At 40.4% G+C, this 18,016-nt stretch overlaps 1 protein-coding gene across 2 annotated transcripts in view; it reads right to left on the bottom strand.

Annotated features, from left to right (window-relative positions):
• The window catches only part of EPHA3 (EPH receptor A3), a 544,240-nt gene that overhangs the window by 28,613 nt on the left and 497,611 nt on the right, over nucleotides 1–18,016 (bottom strand). For both annotated transcript variants that reach the window (XM_089682929.1, XM_089682930.1), the window contains exons 14-15: nucleotides 13,667–13,816; nucleotides 7,693–7,886 (exon numbers count right to left, since the gene is read on the bottom strand). In XM_089682929.1, coding sequence (XP_089539055.1) covers nucleotides 7,693–7,886; nucleotides 13,667–13,816 — 344 coding nt within the window. The remainder of the gene's footprint in view (nucleotides 1–7,692; nucleotides 7,887–13,666; nucleotides 13,817–18,016) is intronic.

The following is an 18,016-nucleotide window of genomic DNA, read 5'->3' as shown; positions in this document are numbered from 1 at the left end:
GTTCGCTCACTGTGCGTTTATATATATATCTGGAAGGTTGGTTTGCTCACTGTGCATTTATATATATATATATATATATATATATATCTGGAAGGTTCTTTTGCTCACTGTGCGTTTATATATATATCTGGGTCGCTAATAATAAACTGTATTATACTGTACCTGAGGCCTGCGTTTCCCTGTGTCAGTCCACACCTTTCTGGTCATTCCTAGATTCCTGACACTCTGCAGACTCTGATATAAGGGAGAACTCTGAAATAAGGGGATCCCTTGTAACCAAACCCCCTTATAGCCTTTCCCTTTAATCAGGGTTCCTAGAGCCCCTCTTACATCAGAGTCCACAGAGTTCTCCCTTACATCTGAATCTGCAGAATTTCTACTTACACTATAAGGGGGAGTTCTGTGGACTCTAATATAAAGAGGAACCCTGATTTAAGGAGGTGGCTTTGATGTAAAGGTGAATGCTTTGGACTCTGATGTAAGGGGGTCTCTTCTCACCAAAGCCCCCATTATGTCCACAGAGCACCACTTATATCTGAGTCCCCCTTAAGTAGTGTATATACTCAGAGACAGAGAGAGAAGGGAGGGAGCGGGGAGACTTCAGTCACAATGGATGGATGGGTAAGCTCACTCACCCCAGAATGAAGGCTCAGATATCAGCTGTTGACACCTTTCATCTCCACCATACATCAACTGGCTGCTGGGCTTCAAACTTTCCACCCACACATCCACTTTTCTGAGGCACAGCACTTTTGGGGATGGAACTGTGGGCAAGAAGACACAGGACGAGAGGGGAGGGAGGAGGAGGAACAGATTAGCTCTTTCTCCCTCCTCTCCTATCTGTGTGAGGGGGGAACAGTCAGTGCTGGCTCCAGGCGGTGTGAGAGAGACTTGTGACCATGCCAGGGCCTGGTCGCAAGTACCCTACAAGACGAAGAGTATGAGCTAAGACCTTCATGGCAGGATTACCAGTAATATTTATTGAAAGCTGCAGATTTAAAACTTTAAAACTATTAAAATAGTTGAAACAGCAATAACATGTTAAAGCATAAAAGAGATATTAGTGAAATATACTTCAAGGTAACAATGTTTCATACACTTTTTATACCTGAATAGACAATGCCATTTCTCTTGCATTCCCATTGAACAGCACCTATATATTTAGCTTTTAATCTCTCTGTATGTCATGTCACAGCTCTCGAACAATCTCTAGAACACAGCTGTGTAATTAGAAATCAGACTTTGAAAGTAAAGTTTGGCTGAAACTACCGTATTTGCCGGCGTATAAGACGACTTTTTACCCCTTGAAAATCTTCTCAAAAGTCGGGGGTCGTCTTATACGCCGGTATACGGCATACTGACACTTTTTAGGGGGGCGGCGCGGTGCCGCCGCCGCCCCCCCCCCTTCCCCCAACGGAAGGGACACTAAGTACAGGGGTGGGCAGGGGCTGTTTCTTACCTGGTTCCGGTCCCACGACGATCCGGTCCAGGAAGCGCGGCTGTGCCTTCAGTTCGGCCACTGGATGTTCGCGCGGCTGCTCGGCTCCGCCTCCTCACCAGTGATTGGCCACCAGAACTGTAGCTCAGGAAAGGCACACAGGCGGCCAATCACCGGCGAGGGGGTGGAGCCGAGCGGCCCCGCGAACATAGAGTGCAGGACCAGCAGGTAAGTGGTCAGTGTAGAGGTGCTGCTGCAACCACATATGCTGGCTGCAGCAGCACCATACGAGAACAGGGTCAGCAAGTGTCAGTGGGAGGAATAGTGCCCCATCATTGGTGTCACTGATACCAATGATGGAGCACTATTCCTCCCACTGACACCTATGATGGGGCACTATTCCTCCCACTGACACCAACGATAGGGCACTATTCCTCCCCCCCACTGACATCAACGATGGGGCACTATTCCACCCCCCACTGACACCAACGATGGGGCACTATTCCACCCCCCACTGACACTAACGATGGGGCACTATTCCACCCCCCACTGACACCAACGATGGGGCACTATTCCACCCCCCACTGACACCAACGATGGGGCACTATTCCACCCCCCACTGACACCAATGATGGGACACCATTCCTCCCACTGACACCAATGTTGGGACACTATTCACACTATTCCTCCCACTGACACCAATGATGGGGCACTATTCCCCCCACTGACACCAATGATGGGGCACTATTCCCCCCACTGAAACTAATGATGGGGCACTATTCCTCCCACTGACACCAATGATGGGGCACTATTCCCCCCACTGATACTAATGATGGGGCACTATTCCTGCCACTGATACCAATGATGGGGCACTATTCCTGCCACTGATACCAATGATGGGGCACTATTCCTCCCACTGGTGTGCATTGGAAGAGGGGTAGTCTTATACGGCGAGTATAGCCCAAACACTACATTTTAGCAGGAAAAGTAGGGGGTCGTCTTATACGCCCAGTCGTCTTATACGCCGGCAAATACAGTATTTATTTTTATTAGCTGAGGCCAATGGAAAAAAAATTCCATCCAATGAGGAAAGGATGGATGAAGAAAACTCCAGCCAATATTTATTGCAACGGCAGCACACCACTCACTCCCACCCACAGCCATGCCCCCATCATGGGGATTAAGCCTGGCTGTTGTTGAAATATGTTGGGGGCATGGCTTTAGGTTAAATTGAGTGGTGTGATGTCTTTGCAATAAACATTGACTGGAGTTGAGTGTCTTCGGTGTGCGGCCCATTATTTGGATTGTGGACTTCAGTGGAGCATGAGCACACTCCAGGGCCTTTAGTACCTGGTTAATTGCAGGGAATTGATGAGAACACAGGCTGGCCTGTGAGCAGAGAAAGGGTTGGGATCATCTAATGATTATTCTGGATAGTTTGGTAATATTTTTATCTAGAGAATGAAACCCTTTGTAGGATCAGAAGAAATCAGAAATTTCCCTCTGTGAGGCAAATTTCCTTTACCTTCCTCTGGCCCAAAACTGCTGTAAGTGCATGGAATACTTGGTAATTATAGATAACGTAGCACTATAAAGGTGTTGACTGTGGTACAGGATTGAACTAATTTGTATATACACTGCAGTAACATAAGGTGATACTTGAACTGTATTTGCAATTACACATTGCCAGCAAATGACTGTATATAGAAGCTAACTCTGTGTTCCAGATTGGAAAGCTGATGGACCTTCAGCAGCAATAAGCTTCTAACTGCTCTTCTGTGGCTTCATGACTGCCAGCACTGGCAATCTACTGCTGTAATTGGCCTACTAATGGTAATAGACTTATGGGTGTTTAATGACTTCCCACAAAAATAATTTCTTTTCTGTCTGTAAAGATAGTTAAATCAGACTTGGCATGTTTAGCACTGTTTTCTGGGAAATAGGAATGCTCTGTGCATAACTGGGCAGTTTTAAGCCATTCTCCTCACTCATCACCGCTCCCCAAATATAATTTTGTTAAAATGTACAATTTTTCCACTCATTGGGCTTGTGTGTTTATTTTGCTCAGTCCTGGGGAAACATGAAGCAATTTTAAGCAAAATGATCGAAGTTTCAGGAATGCTTTCTGACAAAGATGGTTAAAGGCGTTGAGTGAGCTGGGATTCAGATGGTATTGTGTAATGCTTATTAACATGGATAGACAAATGCAGAGAAAGAGTGTAATCCAAGATTCTAGTTTAAAAAAATGTAAATACCCTGTCTACCCTACATAGCAAATTAACTGCTTTAAAAGCATAGGGAATAGAGTAGGGGGTGATGTGAATTAATAATACATTTGCCTGGCAGGACAATACTGTGACACTATAATCTACAATAGCCCTATTAGGAATACATACAAGATGATTTACAGAATGGCTTCTCAAATGCCAAACATCATCGATCAAGAGCAGTTCTCGTGTCCCTTCTTAGCAGGTGGTAATTTGCAGCTATCCTACAAGCTTCCATACATCTGTTGACTAAACAGTGACCGTTAAAGTAGAAACTTTTAGACTGGCAATGATACACAAAGGCCTGCCTGAAACATTAAACATTATCCATCAGTTTCCAAACTTTGGACGGTACCCTGATGAGCTTGGAACATAAATTATGAGTAGGGATTTGAGACAGTTGTCATGGAATCAGGGACATCATCTTAGTACAAATAATTCAGGGAGAAAATTATTTTCCTCTGTTTAAAAAAGGTTAGAATAAAAAAAGACTGCAGTTCTTTTGTTTACTCATTTACTTTGCAAAATGACGTAGTGTAAAAATAACAGATATTTAAAGGTAAACTTGAGGCAAATATATGAAAATTTTGCAGCTCTGTAAACATTGATATGCCATTGAAGTGGTTCTAAAGCCTAAACATTTAGGTAAGGTAACGTCAGCTCTTGATCCATTTCTGTGCCCATTTTCAGTGGCTCTTTCCTCTTCTCCCCACTTTCACGGGCTTTGCTGAGAGCAGTGGGAGCCATTGGTTCCTGCTGCTGTCAGTCATATACTTTGATGAGGGAGCAGGGGGCAGGGCTAAGCTGCACTGTCTGTGTCAATGGACAAAAGCAGCATGGCTCAGGATTGAGCACGTATGTGTGCCACAATAGGAAGAAGCTTCCTATGGTTACACACTGAGAAGAGGAGGAGCCAGGAACATCTAGTGGTAGAAAAACTACTGTGAGGGAAATTCCTGGATTGAAGGTGAATATTGCAGCAAAAACTGCTTTTATTATTTTATCTTTCAATGTACCATTCATTTTTAACTTGATGTTTTTGCATGAAATTGAACATTTTATTTTAACATAAAAGGGGTTTTTATTAAAAAGCGCAGTTGTGAAAAGACTGGCAAGAAAATTGTATAAGAAGGGTAGTAGCCTGGGAAAGGATTGCAGAAGCGAGAGCAGGTACCAACCAAAAATGGAAATAATGTCCCCTGACAAAAACTGCTCAGCACTCAGGAAGAGAGAGGGTGAGTGGTACCTCACTCGAGTAAAGTTTTGCTTTGAATGAATATTACACATACTGTATTCTATTTATCAATAACTTTTCACTTATGTAAAAACCTTTTTTGCACTTAAAGCCGAACTCCAGGCCACCAAAAAAAAAACTAAACTTCCATTTAAGTTCTTTAGGAAAAAAGGATAGAAATCCACTTTGTGTGCACAAAATTACTTTGCAAACCTAAATATTACCTTATAAAATAGTCATCACTGTACAGCACATAACCTGTGCAGAGAGCACAGCTGTGGGAGGGACCCAGCAGGCGACACCAACTGCAGGCTAACTGCAGAAAACTAAAGGGGCGGATACAAGACCAATCACCATGCACAAGGAGAGTGAGCAACAGTGATAGGTCTTGATAACAGAAATTTCCTGCAATGTTTCACACTGGATTATTGCACATATCTGGAAGAAATATACAAAACATAACAAGATTCAAGGAAGAATACGCAGGACTCTTGTATGTAGACAATATTTGTTCAACCTGGAGTTTAGCTTTAAGCTCTTGTTCCACAGCCTAGCAGTCTAACTCTGATATTAATAGAAATATAAATCAACAAGCATTTAAAATAATATTTTACAATAATATGACAAATAAAAACCGGAAACTAATAACTTCCATAGTCAAGGAGTGACACCAAAGTTCATGACTTCAACTTTGCAGCTTCTTGGGTCACCTGCCTGTTCTTTTGATTTTGAAATAGCATTATAACACTGCTAACATCCCTCCTGTGGTCTCCTTCTATTGTATGCTGCATAAACACATTTACCTCTGACTCCCTGACCTGGAGAACATATCAGCTTGTGTATAATTACATATACATATATAAATACATATACATATACTTATAGCAGAGTTCCGGTGAAAATGTAAAAAAAAAAAAGTCAGCAGCTACAAAAACTGTAGCTGCTGACTTTTAAAAACAGCTACTCACCTGTCCTTCGATCCCGCGGTATCCTCCCTGCAGCCCTGTGTCCCCCGGCATCCTCAGTGTGGGCAGCCAGTTGTGACAACTTGCAGATTCACAGCCAGGTGCCCACTGCGAATAGTGTCTTGTGTCCCAGAAGACTACTGGGAGGGAGGGGGTAAGGACAACTTCAGTTTCTGATCACCTAGGCAATCACAGTGGAAGTGGGAGCGGGTACCTGTCAATTTTTGGTGCCTGTTCCCCAAAAGTGCCAATCCTTAATGGAGAGTGGGGAACCAGTCCTTAAATTGGAACTTCCCTTTTGGGTGGAGCTCCATTTTAATATATAAATAAATACAATAATGTTAATGATTTATTAACAAATGCATGTGCATAGTTTTTAAATACTGTATTTACTTGCAAGTACAGTTTAAATAGAGCATTAAGGCTTACTTTATGCTGTCTTTGTTAAAGAGATTTACTCTACTTGAGCTGTCCTCGATAGCCTCATTCTAGGCTCCTATAATGTTCTCTCTGTACACTACCCGTGCTGCACAGGGTTCTCCTTCCCCAGGGTTGAGTGGGGAGTTCTGCCTCTTGAGCAATGAACCTGTTTTTTCTGCTCTCACTCTTTCCATCCCACCTTTATTTTCCATTTTCCTCTATCTTTTTTCTTTCTTTTCCCCGACCCCTTGATTTTGGATCTGTTATAATGCTACCCATGATCAATAAGATCACTTGTTCTCCATCCCATACCTACAACTGAACATAACTGGTATCATATTATGTTGGTAAGTTTGAATGTTCAGCCACCCCATGTATGTCATTAACCCCCGAAGGGGCCGCTGATTGCCACAGGTTCTTCTCCGAGATTAGTGCAGAGGCATCCAGACACGCAGCAACATTCACTCACTCTGGCTCAAAGATCAGTCTGGGGGTTGTCTTTTTGTGATTTTATTGATGAATAAACGTGGGTGGGATGCAGGGAGCAATGGAATACTCCAGAAACACTGGATATTTGAATGCCTCTTTCCAATATCAGCCAGACATTAACAAGTGAGCTCTCCAGACCAGATCCCCAATGAAAATCCTTGTTTAGCTTCAAAGGTTCTCAGAATTAGTCCCCCATCTTTAACTGAACTGAGACCTCGATGACCACTTGCAGAATTTCAGCTGAGTTTCCCAGAAGAACAGCAGCCCTTCAGGCTGGAAACAAAAACAAGGCTTCCCCATACCCCAGACTATTTATGTACTACCCAGCCTTCTACTGGGCACCCTCCCCCAGGGACTGGCTGAGACAACATAAATATTCAGGCTGCTGATTTGCCTTTTCCAGCCCATAACATTCTAGAATCCTCCAGAAAGCAGGGGGAAACAGTAAAACCTACAGCCCATGAAGCCCAAAACAGCCCAAAACAATCACAAACTGCTCCACTGATTACAGAGGAGCTAAAAAATTTACCTTACCATCCTAGCAACCTATTTATCTTCAAAACATGGTATTTGACTATTCTGGGCTTTAGTTCCATTTCTGCTTTCTTTCATAACTGTGTGTTAGACACAGTGGTGCTTGGATATAGAGATATACCTTACTTGACAAGTCACTGTCTCAGCTCTGTAACCATGGACAGACCAAAAACCAAAGATCTAAGGAAGAAAACCTATTCTAGTCTTGTCCAGTTTTTTGTCACCAAGATCAAAATGAAACCATATTTTAGCAAAGCTCTGTGAGATGTGAAAAGTCCTTTATGTCCAACCATCAGAAATAAGTATAAAATATTTTTATTAAAAGCAGCATTTTTGAAGTGTCACCTTGTGGCTGTATTGGCGATGACTTTCAGGCTGCTAGGATTACGAATTAACTTGTCCAAGATGTTGACAATCTGCTCAAACTTTGGTCTGTTGTTTCGATCCTTCTGCCAGCAGTCTAGCATCAGCTGATACAAGGCAGCTGGACATTCCATGGGTGGTGGCAGCCGGTAACCTTCATCTACCGCTTTAATGACCTGTTAATAGGGAAAATACTCTTTTTATAATTACATTTTGCTGCAAACATATCATAAAAACATAAACATAAAGCTATCTGCCTTATTTATTGTTGCCATTTGTTTATGTTCACAAGACATTACCCCTTTAAGAAAACTGCCAGGAAATTAACTGTAAACACTATCACTAAACCACAAAAATTAGCTCATAGTTGAAAAATATTTGCTTGAATGAACAAGATAAATCTTCCACGTGCCCTACACAAAGGACAAAAAAATTTCAATTTCAAAAGGTACACTTGGGCAAAATATGGATTTCATTACATGCAAGGTAAACAGTTTGCAATAATAGCACCCCAGCTACAGACCACTTAAAGTGCCCTTCATGCATAAACGTTCCACTTAAGAGGAAGAAGAAAATAAAATGAAATCATTGCATCACTGGACTACATTCCGTATATATATATTTTTACTTTGATGTCACATTTGATCACTTAATTAGTCAACTTGTGTTTATGTAAGCCTACAATAATGTTGAAGAGGCTTGGCAGTGCACAGAAAAATTAAGTTCTCTCTATGAACAAATAATCAAAGGCTGGAAAATGGTCTTGAAGATTCTAACTGCCTCATTTTTCTAATTGTTGCTGGTGATGTATGAAAAGAAAAATGTGACTTGATGTTAAACTTACAGATGTTGTTAAATGAGTTAATGACAAGAGCAGAAAGCCCTTTTAGGGTATGTCCACCTTGACTTATTTTCAAGTATTGAATTATGCTTTATTGTACAGGGTGGTCATTCAGTCAAGAAACTACTAATCATATCCAGCTATTAGTATCCAGAAAACTCTGCAACTCCTAAGTCTGAGTTAAATAATGCCCCAGTCAGCTACCTTCTTAGTACCGGTTCACATATATGTGGATTGGAATGCAGTTTGAACTTGACATGTGAAAAAACATTGCTTCCTATGGTGCCTTTTCACGTATGTTTGGTGCATGGCGGTATGGATATAGTTCAGTTTGAAAAAGAGTCATATACGATTACTGAGCAGTGCCTTCAGGTTCAGGTGCAGATTACAGGCTATTGATGTCTATGGGTACTGTTTCTAAACTGCATATGTGTGAACAGGATAAAATCCTGAGCTAATCCTATCCTGAATCTGCATCTGTACCCTGTCTGATCTGCAGTATGAACTGAGAGATCAAACACCACTGATCGCTCTGTTTTCCCTCCTGTCAGTCACCGGTGCACTGCTCTGCCCTCCAGAGCTCACTGGAGTGCTGGGCAGTGGAAGGGGCGGAAGAGGCTAGCCTAGGCTCTCAGTGGATCTCTGAGAGGTTGAGTCAGGTGCCGGTCTAGATATCTGAGTGGATCCTGACCATATGGTTGGGATCTTTCCCAAGCCTCGACCAGCTGAGTGACGTCAGCTGACTGTGGACTTTAGCCAGCTATTGGCTGAAGACGGGTCACAGGAGTGCAGAACGAATTGGACTCCTATGACCTGTAGAAGTATAGTCAAAATAGCTTTAGCCATATTTCTCATTTAATTTTAGATAGAAATTAGGAATTTTGTCTGCTTCTTACATTTGATTTAGTGTTGGTTCACATATATGCGGATTCGATGCAGTTTGAACAGCATCCAATTCGCATGACACGTGAAAAAATATTGCATCCTATGGTGCCTGTTCACATATGTCTGGTGCTCTGGCAGTGACTGTATCAATTAGCTGTGAAACCTGAACTTCAATCTGCACCGCACGTGTGAATCAGCTCTTATAGGCTTTCTTGATAAAACTGCAGCATCTTTTCACATGACACTGCTGTAGAATATCAGTGTAAGGGCAAGGCTGCAGTGTATTCAGTGATGGCAGTGCTACAATCATGGATCATTAGCCATATTTGTGAGTTTAAATTTAGGACTGCTTGCACTAAACGACTACTAGAATTTATATAAGGATTCAGCTATCAAAACTACCAGGATTGTAATTAGTTGAAAGGGAAATGTATACGCTTGACTGGGGTGTCCATTTTTATTAATATATATATATATATATATATATATATATAAAAAATAATGACCTCTTGCTGCTCCTTCAGTGTCCAATCAGAGCCCAGGGGAAGAGATGTGACGTAAGCTGGCCATAGATGATTTCCTTTCTTTTACTTTAACCAGCTGGCCGAACCGATTTCCCCATCCACACATTTGAGATGGATGAGGGAATCCTTCCCGCTACACTATTGTATTCTGACAGCTGGGACTTCCTGTGTTGAAGCAAAATTTTCCAACAAGCGTGTTTGAGAACAGTTAGTAGATCTATTGCTCTTGAACGGGAATGACCATAGATAGATTGAAATTTGGCTGGTCCCTGTTAAACCACCTGAATTTCGATCCATCTTAAGGAAGCAGAAATTCAGTAGCCATTTTTTCCTATAGTCATCTATCAAATTGGTGATTCTTATTACCAAAATTTCAATGCAAAACATGTTACAGAAATGTACAGCCTAGAATACTATAATAGAAAGGTTTATATATGAGGCATATCATTCAGAAGCTTAGGTTCTGATTTTTGCCTGGAGTTCCAATTTCAGACCTAAGAGAAATATCACAGCAAATGAAATTTACAAATCAAAAGTATTAGGTCATTTTTTGGCTCAGGGTAGACACAGCCTACTGCAACACTAACTGTTCACTTCAGGACACATTCAAGAATTTGTGAACAGCTGACCACAGAATTCATTACTGGTGACATACCATTTGGACACCAGCCATAGACTACTTGTTGTGTAATCAACTTTCCACAGTGAGAACTCTTCCACAGTGTTTACTGCACTAAACAAAAATTTTATTTTTTTTTCCAATAAATTCTAATTGTAGAGACAATGGGGCTGATTTAGAAAAATAGGCTGATCACATTTTCACTTTTCAGGGGAATTTTCCCTTAGCTTGATGCATGTGGTGAAAATTCACTTTGCAAAGAATACCCAATCACGTTCGCGAAAAATGTAAAAAATATATTTATGCTTGCATGTGATTGGATAGTGGAAGTCAGAGGAGCTTCACTTCATTCCGTAAGCTAAAGAAACATTTATTTGCAATAAAATTGCTTTGAAAGGTAAACAGGATATTTGCCTTTGACAACTCAACCTCAATTTACTAAAGGAGTAAAGCATATTACTTTTACAAGGGAGTTTTCATCTATTCAGTGTATGTAGTGAAAATCTACTTGCAGACATTACCCAACCATGTTCAAGGAAAATGAAAAAAAGGGGTTTTGCCTGCACGATATTGGAGGATAGAAGTCAACAAAACTTCACCTTATTCACTAAGTGAAATTTCCCTTCTTAGTGAAGATTCATTATGCAAAGTGAAAATGCTTTACTTCTTTAGTAAATCAGCCACAATAACATCAACTTAAAGTTAGCAGACTCAATCTATCTGTTACAAGCAAGGTGTATGTTCTGTACCTCCTCTTAGTTATGCCACATTGTGATTTCTTCTGTACAGAAAGCACTGTATATCGTTTGTATTTTTACATTTATTTTCTAGAAGAAGTGGATTACACATTTTATATTCTTTCATTTCTGCATCTCCCTGTGCATTATATTTTGTTTATTTTACTTATATGTTATTGGCCGTGTGCTCTGAATGATATTATTAGAATAAGTGTTTAGACTGGGGGGAGATACTGGCTTGTGTTTATTTAACTTCCTAATGACCAAATGAGATTTTTTTCCCAGAATTATAAAGACATCATCTCTAAAGTACAGAAATTGTTTCATAATACAGAAGTTATCTATGTATTTTCCCTTCAAACACAAATGCAAAAAAAAAAAAAAAGCAAGTGGTTTATTCTTCATACAGGATATTGGGTGGAAAAATGGAAATTCTTTTTTGAATTGCACGGGTCTGCCCACTATGCTACACAAAAAGGAATCAACCCCTTGCTGTTCTGATGTGTATTGGAACAGATGACATGTAAAAATCTTCCAGAAAATGGTGCTCTATGTTGCAGTTCTTCAGTGCTTTTGGTGCCTTTTGCTCAAGTTCACAGTAGGTTGAAGATATAGCTCTGAAAACAAAATCATGGAGCACTTAACAGAGCTATTCTGTGGTAAAGCTATAACCACTTGCCCTCCTGAAGGTTTTTACCCCCTTCTTGACTATTCTATTTTTTGCTATTCGGCACTGCACTACTTTAACTGACAATTGTGCAGTCATGCAACGCTGTACCCAAATTAAATTTATATCCTTCTTTTCACACTAATGGAGCTTTCTTTTGGTGGTATTTGATCACCACTGGGTTTTTATTTTTATTATATAAACAAAAAAAGACCAAAATATTGAAAAAACACAATATTTCTTTTACTTTCTGCTATAAAACATATCCAATAAAAACATAAAAAAAATAAAGTTTCAAAATGTATTCTGCTACATGTCTTTGGTAAAAAAAACAATCCCGATAAGTGTATATTAATTTGTTTGCGTGAAAGTTATAGTATCTACAAACTATGGGATATATACGGGAATATGTATGTATTTAATACTAGTAACAGTGGCAATCAGCGACTCATAGCAGTATTTTGATTTTGAGCGCGGCAGGCAATCTCACAATAACTGATACTTTGTGGGAACTGGCTAACTGACATTGACATCACTAGTGACACTAATACAGTGATCAATGTTAATACTATACACTGTCACTGTACTAATGACACTGGCAGGAAAGGGTTTAACATCTAGGGGCAATCAAGGGGTTAACTGTGTGCCTAACAAGTATTAATGTGTGTAATATGTGCTGCTTTTACTAATGGATCTTGCTGTTTTTTTCCCTGAAAAAGCCGCAAGATTGTCTGTTGCTATACGGAGCTCTGTGTTTACCATCACAGAGCTCTGTTCGTGAATCACAGAACTGATCAGTGGGTCCCACTGGTCAGTCATTGGCCAGGACCCCTGATTGGTTTGTGCTGTAGCGAATCACAGTACAACCGGGTGTGTACCAGGTACATGATCCAACGCAGAGAGGCTTGTTTACCGCTGTACATCTAAGTGATGCAGTCAGCAAACGGATAAAGGAGGCATACTAATGGAGGCCACTATCCACAGTGACCACACAGGCCGCTATCTACACAGACGATAGGCATGTGTGGTCCTTACTGTTCTGTACACACTGTCTTGTATACAATGGTCAGTAGCTTTGGTCCAGTCTACTGAAGTTTCCTACGTTGATGAATCTGTATGTAGAGCCCAAACTTTTTTGTTTTAGGTTTTGGATAACAGGGATAGTTTTGGATATAATGTGGAAAGGTTAGAGCCTCATTTGGGTTTTTACAGCTGCCTGATCCCTGTAAGAAGAATTCTGCCTCTCTCTACAATGCTGGTAACCACTGCCTGTGGAGCAGAAAGTGATGGGAAATCTCAAATTTTTGAGTTGTCACAGATGCAGATTAGAGGGAATCTTCTAATGAAGAAACACATTTTTGGGGCTAGCTGTCTCAGAGGGGATATCCTCCTGCTTTGGAGAGATCTCCTCTTCATATTCCTGTTCTTTTGACACTGTCCTCTCCCGTACCATTGGTAATCAGGATGGTTAGAGAGAACGTATCTCCCTAACGGGGACACAGATAGCAACAGAAACCTGACAGAGGTTGCAACTCAAGCTTACCACTCTATCCAAACCAAAACAAAATGCTTTTAGTTAAACATTAATAATACAATAATAATGCTTTTTAGCTACAATGATATTTTCATAGTAATTAAATATACATCAAACATAATAAGTTGTGTTTTTGATTATGTTCTTACATCTTGATTCGACATTTCCCAATACGGTCTCTCTCCATATGACATGACTTCCCACAGTACAATGCCATAACTCCAGGCATCACTTGCTGATGTAAATTTGCGATAAGAAATGGCTTCTGGTGCTGTCCATCTAATAGGTATTTTGCCACCCTAAAAGGAAAAAGAACAATCACTTACTGAATAGGTACCTAACCTCTCTGAAATATTTCAGTATGTTCTAGGTACCAGTTACAACACCAAGAAAAATAAATAAAAAACATAAATTAGATCATTGCTTTCTACTGTCAAAATACTGTATATTGGAGAATCATAACTGAACCCACCTGGCTCTTGTTCCCTGTTCTTACCATACATACCTAAGGTAATTGGCTAAGTAGCTCTTTGTTCAATTGATCACAGCATAGGCATGTTTGTCTAGGATATTTCTGGGCAGAGTCAGTCTGACCTGTTTGGGTTCAGTGGTCCTGCACTGAGGCCCCAAGAAACAAGAAGGCTCCGAATGGACATCATGAGAGAGCACAATGAGATCCATGTGACACACTGAGTGACCATAGACAAATTTAAGGTGGATAGGATGCAGCAGCCTACTGCACTACTAATCATTCAAGTCACAAAGAACAAATCCCAATAAGGAAGCTTGAAACTAATTATAAATGTACCAGTGTATTCCTGTGATATGTCTGATTCAAACATTGCTTTCAGCACTTGGGGTGGATATGGTTAATTCCTGAGTAGTAACAACAACTAGAGAATATTGAAAATAGTTATCACCTCAAGCACAGATTTTCCATCATAACGTAAAAACTTTGTGGGCAAAAATGAGCAAATGCTTTCTTTTTATGCAAGGAATGGTTCATTCACTTTGTATGCACTATTTTGGTACAGGGCCAGGTAACATGTTGCCATTCAAGTGTGAAAAGACTTCTCTGGCTTTCTTGCTCAGAGATCTACTAATTAATGGATTGTGTAACCTTTGAGGGCATCTCAACAGAACAGATTTAGAATATGGTTCTTTCATTTAAATGGCACTTTTGGAAGGTACTGTACCTTGGGGAAAAACACACATGTGGGGTAACTCCCATAGATGTTGTGGGTTACCTCCAGAGGTTCATAAATCAGTGTTACTCAGACACACTATCTTGTCTCCATGGTATGGTGTGTCAACATACAGCTCTTCTTTTTCTCAAGTCTTGTGACAGCTTCTCATCAAGAGACACCAATATCACCATACCATGGCAACATGTAATCAATAGTGGGTAATGAAGGACTAATAGTAAGGTGCATTATTTCGAGTCTTTCACAATTTATTATTGTTTATAAGATTCCTGTTAGCATGATGTGAAGACCACTATAGAGGTAGTAGACCTTCAGCCAATTCATAAACCCTGGAAATAAATAGGAACAAAAGTGGATTTGTTGCCTGTAGCAACCAATAAGAGTTTACCTTTAAAAGAGAAGCATAGACTTCCAAAAAAACAAACATTTATTTTTGAGGCAGCATTGATCCGATCCTACATCTGTCCCCTGTCTGATCTGCAGTATGAACTGAGCAATCAAACACCACTGATCGCTCTGTTTTCCCTCCTGTCAGTCACCGTTGCTCTGCTTTCCCCTCCAGAGCTCACTGGAGCACTGGGCTGTGGAGAGGGCGGAAGAGGCTAGCTTAGGCTTTCAATGGATCTCTGAGAGGCTGAGTCAGGTGCCAGTCCAGACATCTGGGTGGATCCTGACCATATGATCATGATCTTTCCCAAGCCTGGACCAGCTGAGTGATGTCAGCTGACAGCGGACTTTAGCCAGCTGTCAGCTGAAGACGGGTCACAGGAGTGCAGAACGAACTGGACTCCTTTGACTTGTTGGAGAAGTATAGTCAAAATAGCTTTAGCCATATTTCTCATTTAATTATAGATAAAAATTAGGAATTCTGTCTGCTTCTTACATTTGATTTAGTGCTGGTTCACATATATGCGGATTCGATGCAGTTTGAACAGCATTTGATCCCCATGACATGTGAAAAAAACATTGCTTCCTATGGTGCCTGTTCACGTATGTCTGGTACTCTGGCAGTGCGGATTCAGTGTGATTTGAAAAAGAGTCATGTATGATTTCTGAGCAGTGCGATCTGGTTCATGTGCAGATTACAGGCTATTGACTTCTGTGGGAATCGTTTCTAAACCGCATATGTGTGAACAGAATAATCCTGAGAGCTAATCTTATCCTGAACCCAGGGGCGGACTGACAACTCATGGGGCCCCCGGGCAATAGGGGATCATGGGGCCCCTGTGTCCTTCCCCAAACTCAAAAAAGCCTATGAAAAAGGTACCGGGGCATCTCATGGGGCCCCCTACTGACCCCAGGCCCTCGGGCAGTGCCCGAGTTTCCAAATGGTCAGTCCGCCCTTGCCTGAACCTGGTGTAAACCTGACATGAACTGCTGAACAACTACTGTATCATTTAACTGTGAAACCTGAGCTTTAATCTGCACCACACATGTGTGAGTCAACTCTTACTTTTGATTTTATATTCTCTAGTTTGCATGCATTATTCCAACGCATTGACAAAGTAGCAGGTGTCTACACATCAAGAGAGATGCTGATGGGAGAAATGATCTGCAGGCTGTATAACAATTAGCTTAGCACGAGACATGTGACCAGGTTCCCTATAAATTATTTATTAGCATTCTTAGATATAAGCATGGTGGCTGCAATTAAAACCATGGGTTAGTTTTTAGCTAAAGATGAGCTTTAATCTCTGGGTAACATCTCAAGAAATTATGCTGAATGTAATGTTGCTCAACACTTGAGTAGGTGATAGGTGTGCAGATAAAATGGCAATCAGTTCTTAAACAGGAAAATGATGGGTGCTAGTTGTCTGATGACAAATCCTTTGTCATCAGGGAAAATTGCAGTGGGCAGTGAAGGGAAGCCTAAACCTGTTTTGCCAACATTGGCAGATCACTCATGGTATGAATGCCTTGGGTCAATTCAGGGCTTTTAATGTTTGAAATTTATTCCTTTCAGTTTAAAATGTTGTGATACTCTCAGATTTGAAGACGTTCTCTAAAAAATGCTACATGCAGACCACTTGATTTATTTGATCAGAGCATTTACTAGTGACTTTCACATTAAGATGCTGCAACTATTATCAGCTCAGAGAAAAATGTGAAAGCTGAAGTTTTTGGTTACCAAAATTGAAGATTTGCAAATCTGTAATGTGAGTGTAATTCAGTATTTCTCAACCTTGTTTTCAGTCAAGTCACCCTTTAGGATTATGCACAATCTTGAGGCACCCCTTTCTAAAATGTAAAAAATGAAACTAATAGTTTTACATATCGCAGTTACATCCACACATGTAGGACACTCAACATTAGAGGTGATTTATTACTTCACGTTTGAAAACCGGTATTGACTAGTATTCAAGTGTTTCTCTTCTTCCTCATTTTCTTGCCTTCTCTCCGCTAAGGTGACCACAGTGCTGGTAGAGTGGGGCAGTTGAGGGACAAACAAAGATGCCCGATGTCCTTATCAACCAATTAGGTCATTGGTTGTTAGGATGCCAGTGGCTGGAGCGCAAGGTGCTGCACATTAAAAACCTGTGGCTTTAACATAAAAAAAACATGATTGATTCATTTACTATCTTATTGACAATTTTTAGGCACTTTGTTGCAATTTTTAGGCATTTTGCCAAGGCACCCCTGAAAAGCTCAGAAGACATCCAAGGGTGCTACAGCAGCCTAGATAACAAAGATTGGCGTAAGCAACAGCTTTAAAACAATAAGCAAGTAAAATATCTGCTTCACCGTAGAATTGTGGAGTATCTGATTTCTGATGATAACTGAATACACTACCATTTTATCCTTATTATTAAATGCAGTTGAATTATTGACATAAAAAGCTTAACATATTGTATTGAACAGTATATCCTAAATGTGCTAAACCCTGAATCTTTTTTTATGTTCTTACGTAAGATTTTAACCACCACACCGAACGGCTGCCTGCTGATCACTCCCTTAGACGAAGTCGTGTGACGAAATGCGTTAGGGCGTGATCGAGCAGTGATGTTTTTTTTGTATGTTTTGTATATATATATATATATATATATATATATATGTTTGATTTAATTTTATTTTATTTGAGACCTGAGAGCGCTGTTTATGGTATTTCCATTTATTTCACACAAAGTAAAATATCTAATGTAAATAAAAAAGTGCAGCGCTAAAACAGTAAAATCCAAATCATAGTAATAAAAGCTATAAGAACATGACATGAGGTATTTCCATAAGTACAAACAAACTCTGGTATAAGTGATATGATCGTCCAGATGAAGTGCAATTAAATATATAGCTAAATTA

Source organism: Staurois parvus, unplaced genomic scaffold, assembly GCF_062004578.1.
Source record: "Staurois parvus isolate SC_StPar_1 unplaced genomic scaffold, SC_StPar_1.0 ptg000299l, whole genome shotgun sequence".
Lineage (NCBI taxonomy): Eukaryota > Metazoa > Chordata > Amphibia > Anura > Ranidae > Staurois > Staurois parvus.
This window is presented reverse-complemented; position numbering and strand designations above follow the sequence as displayed.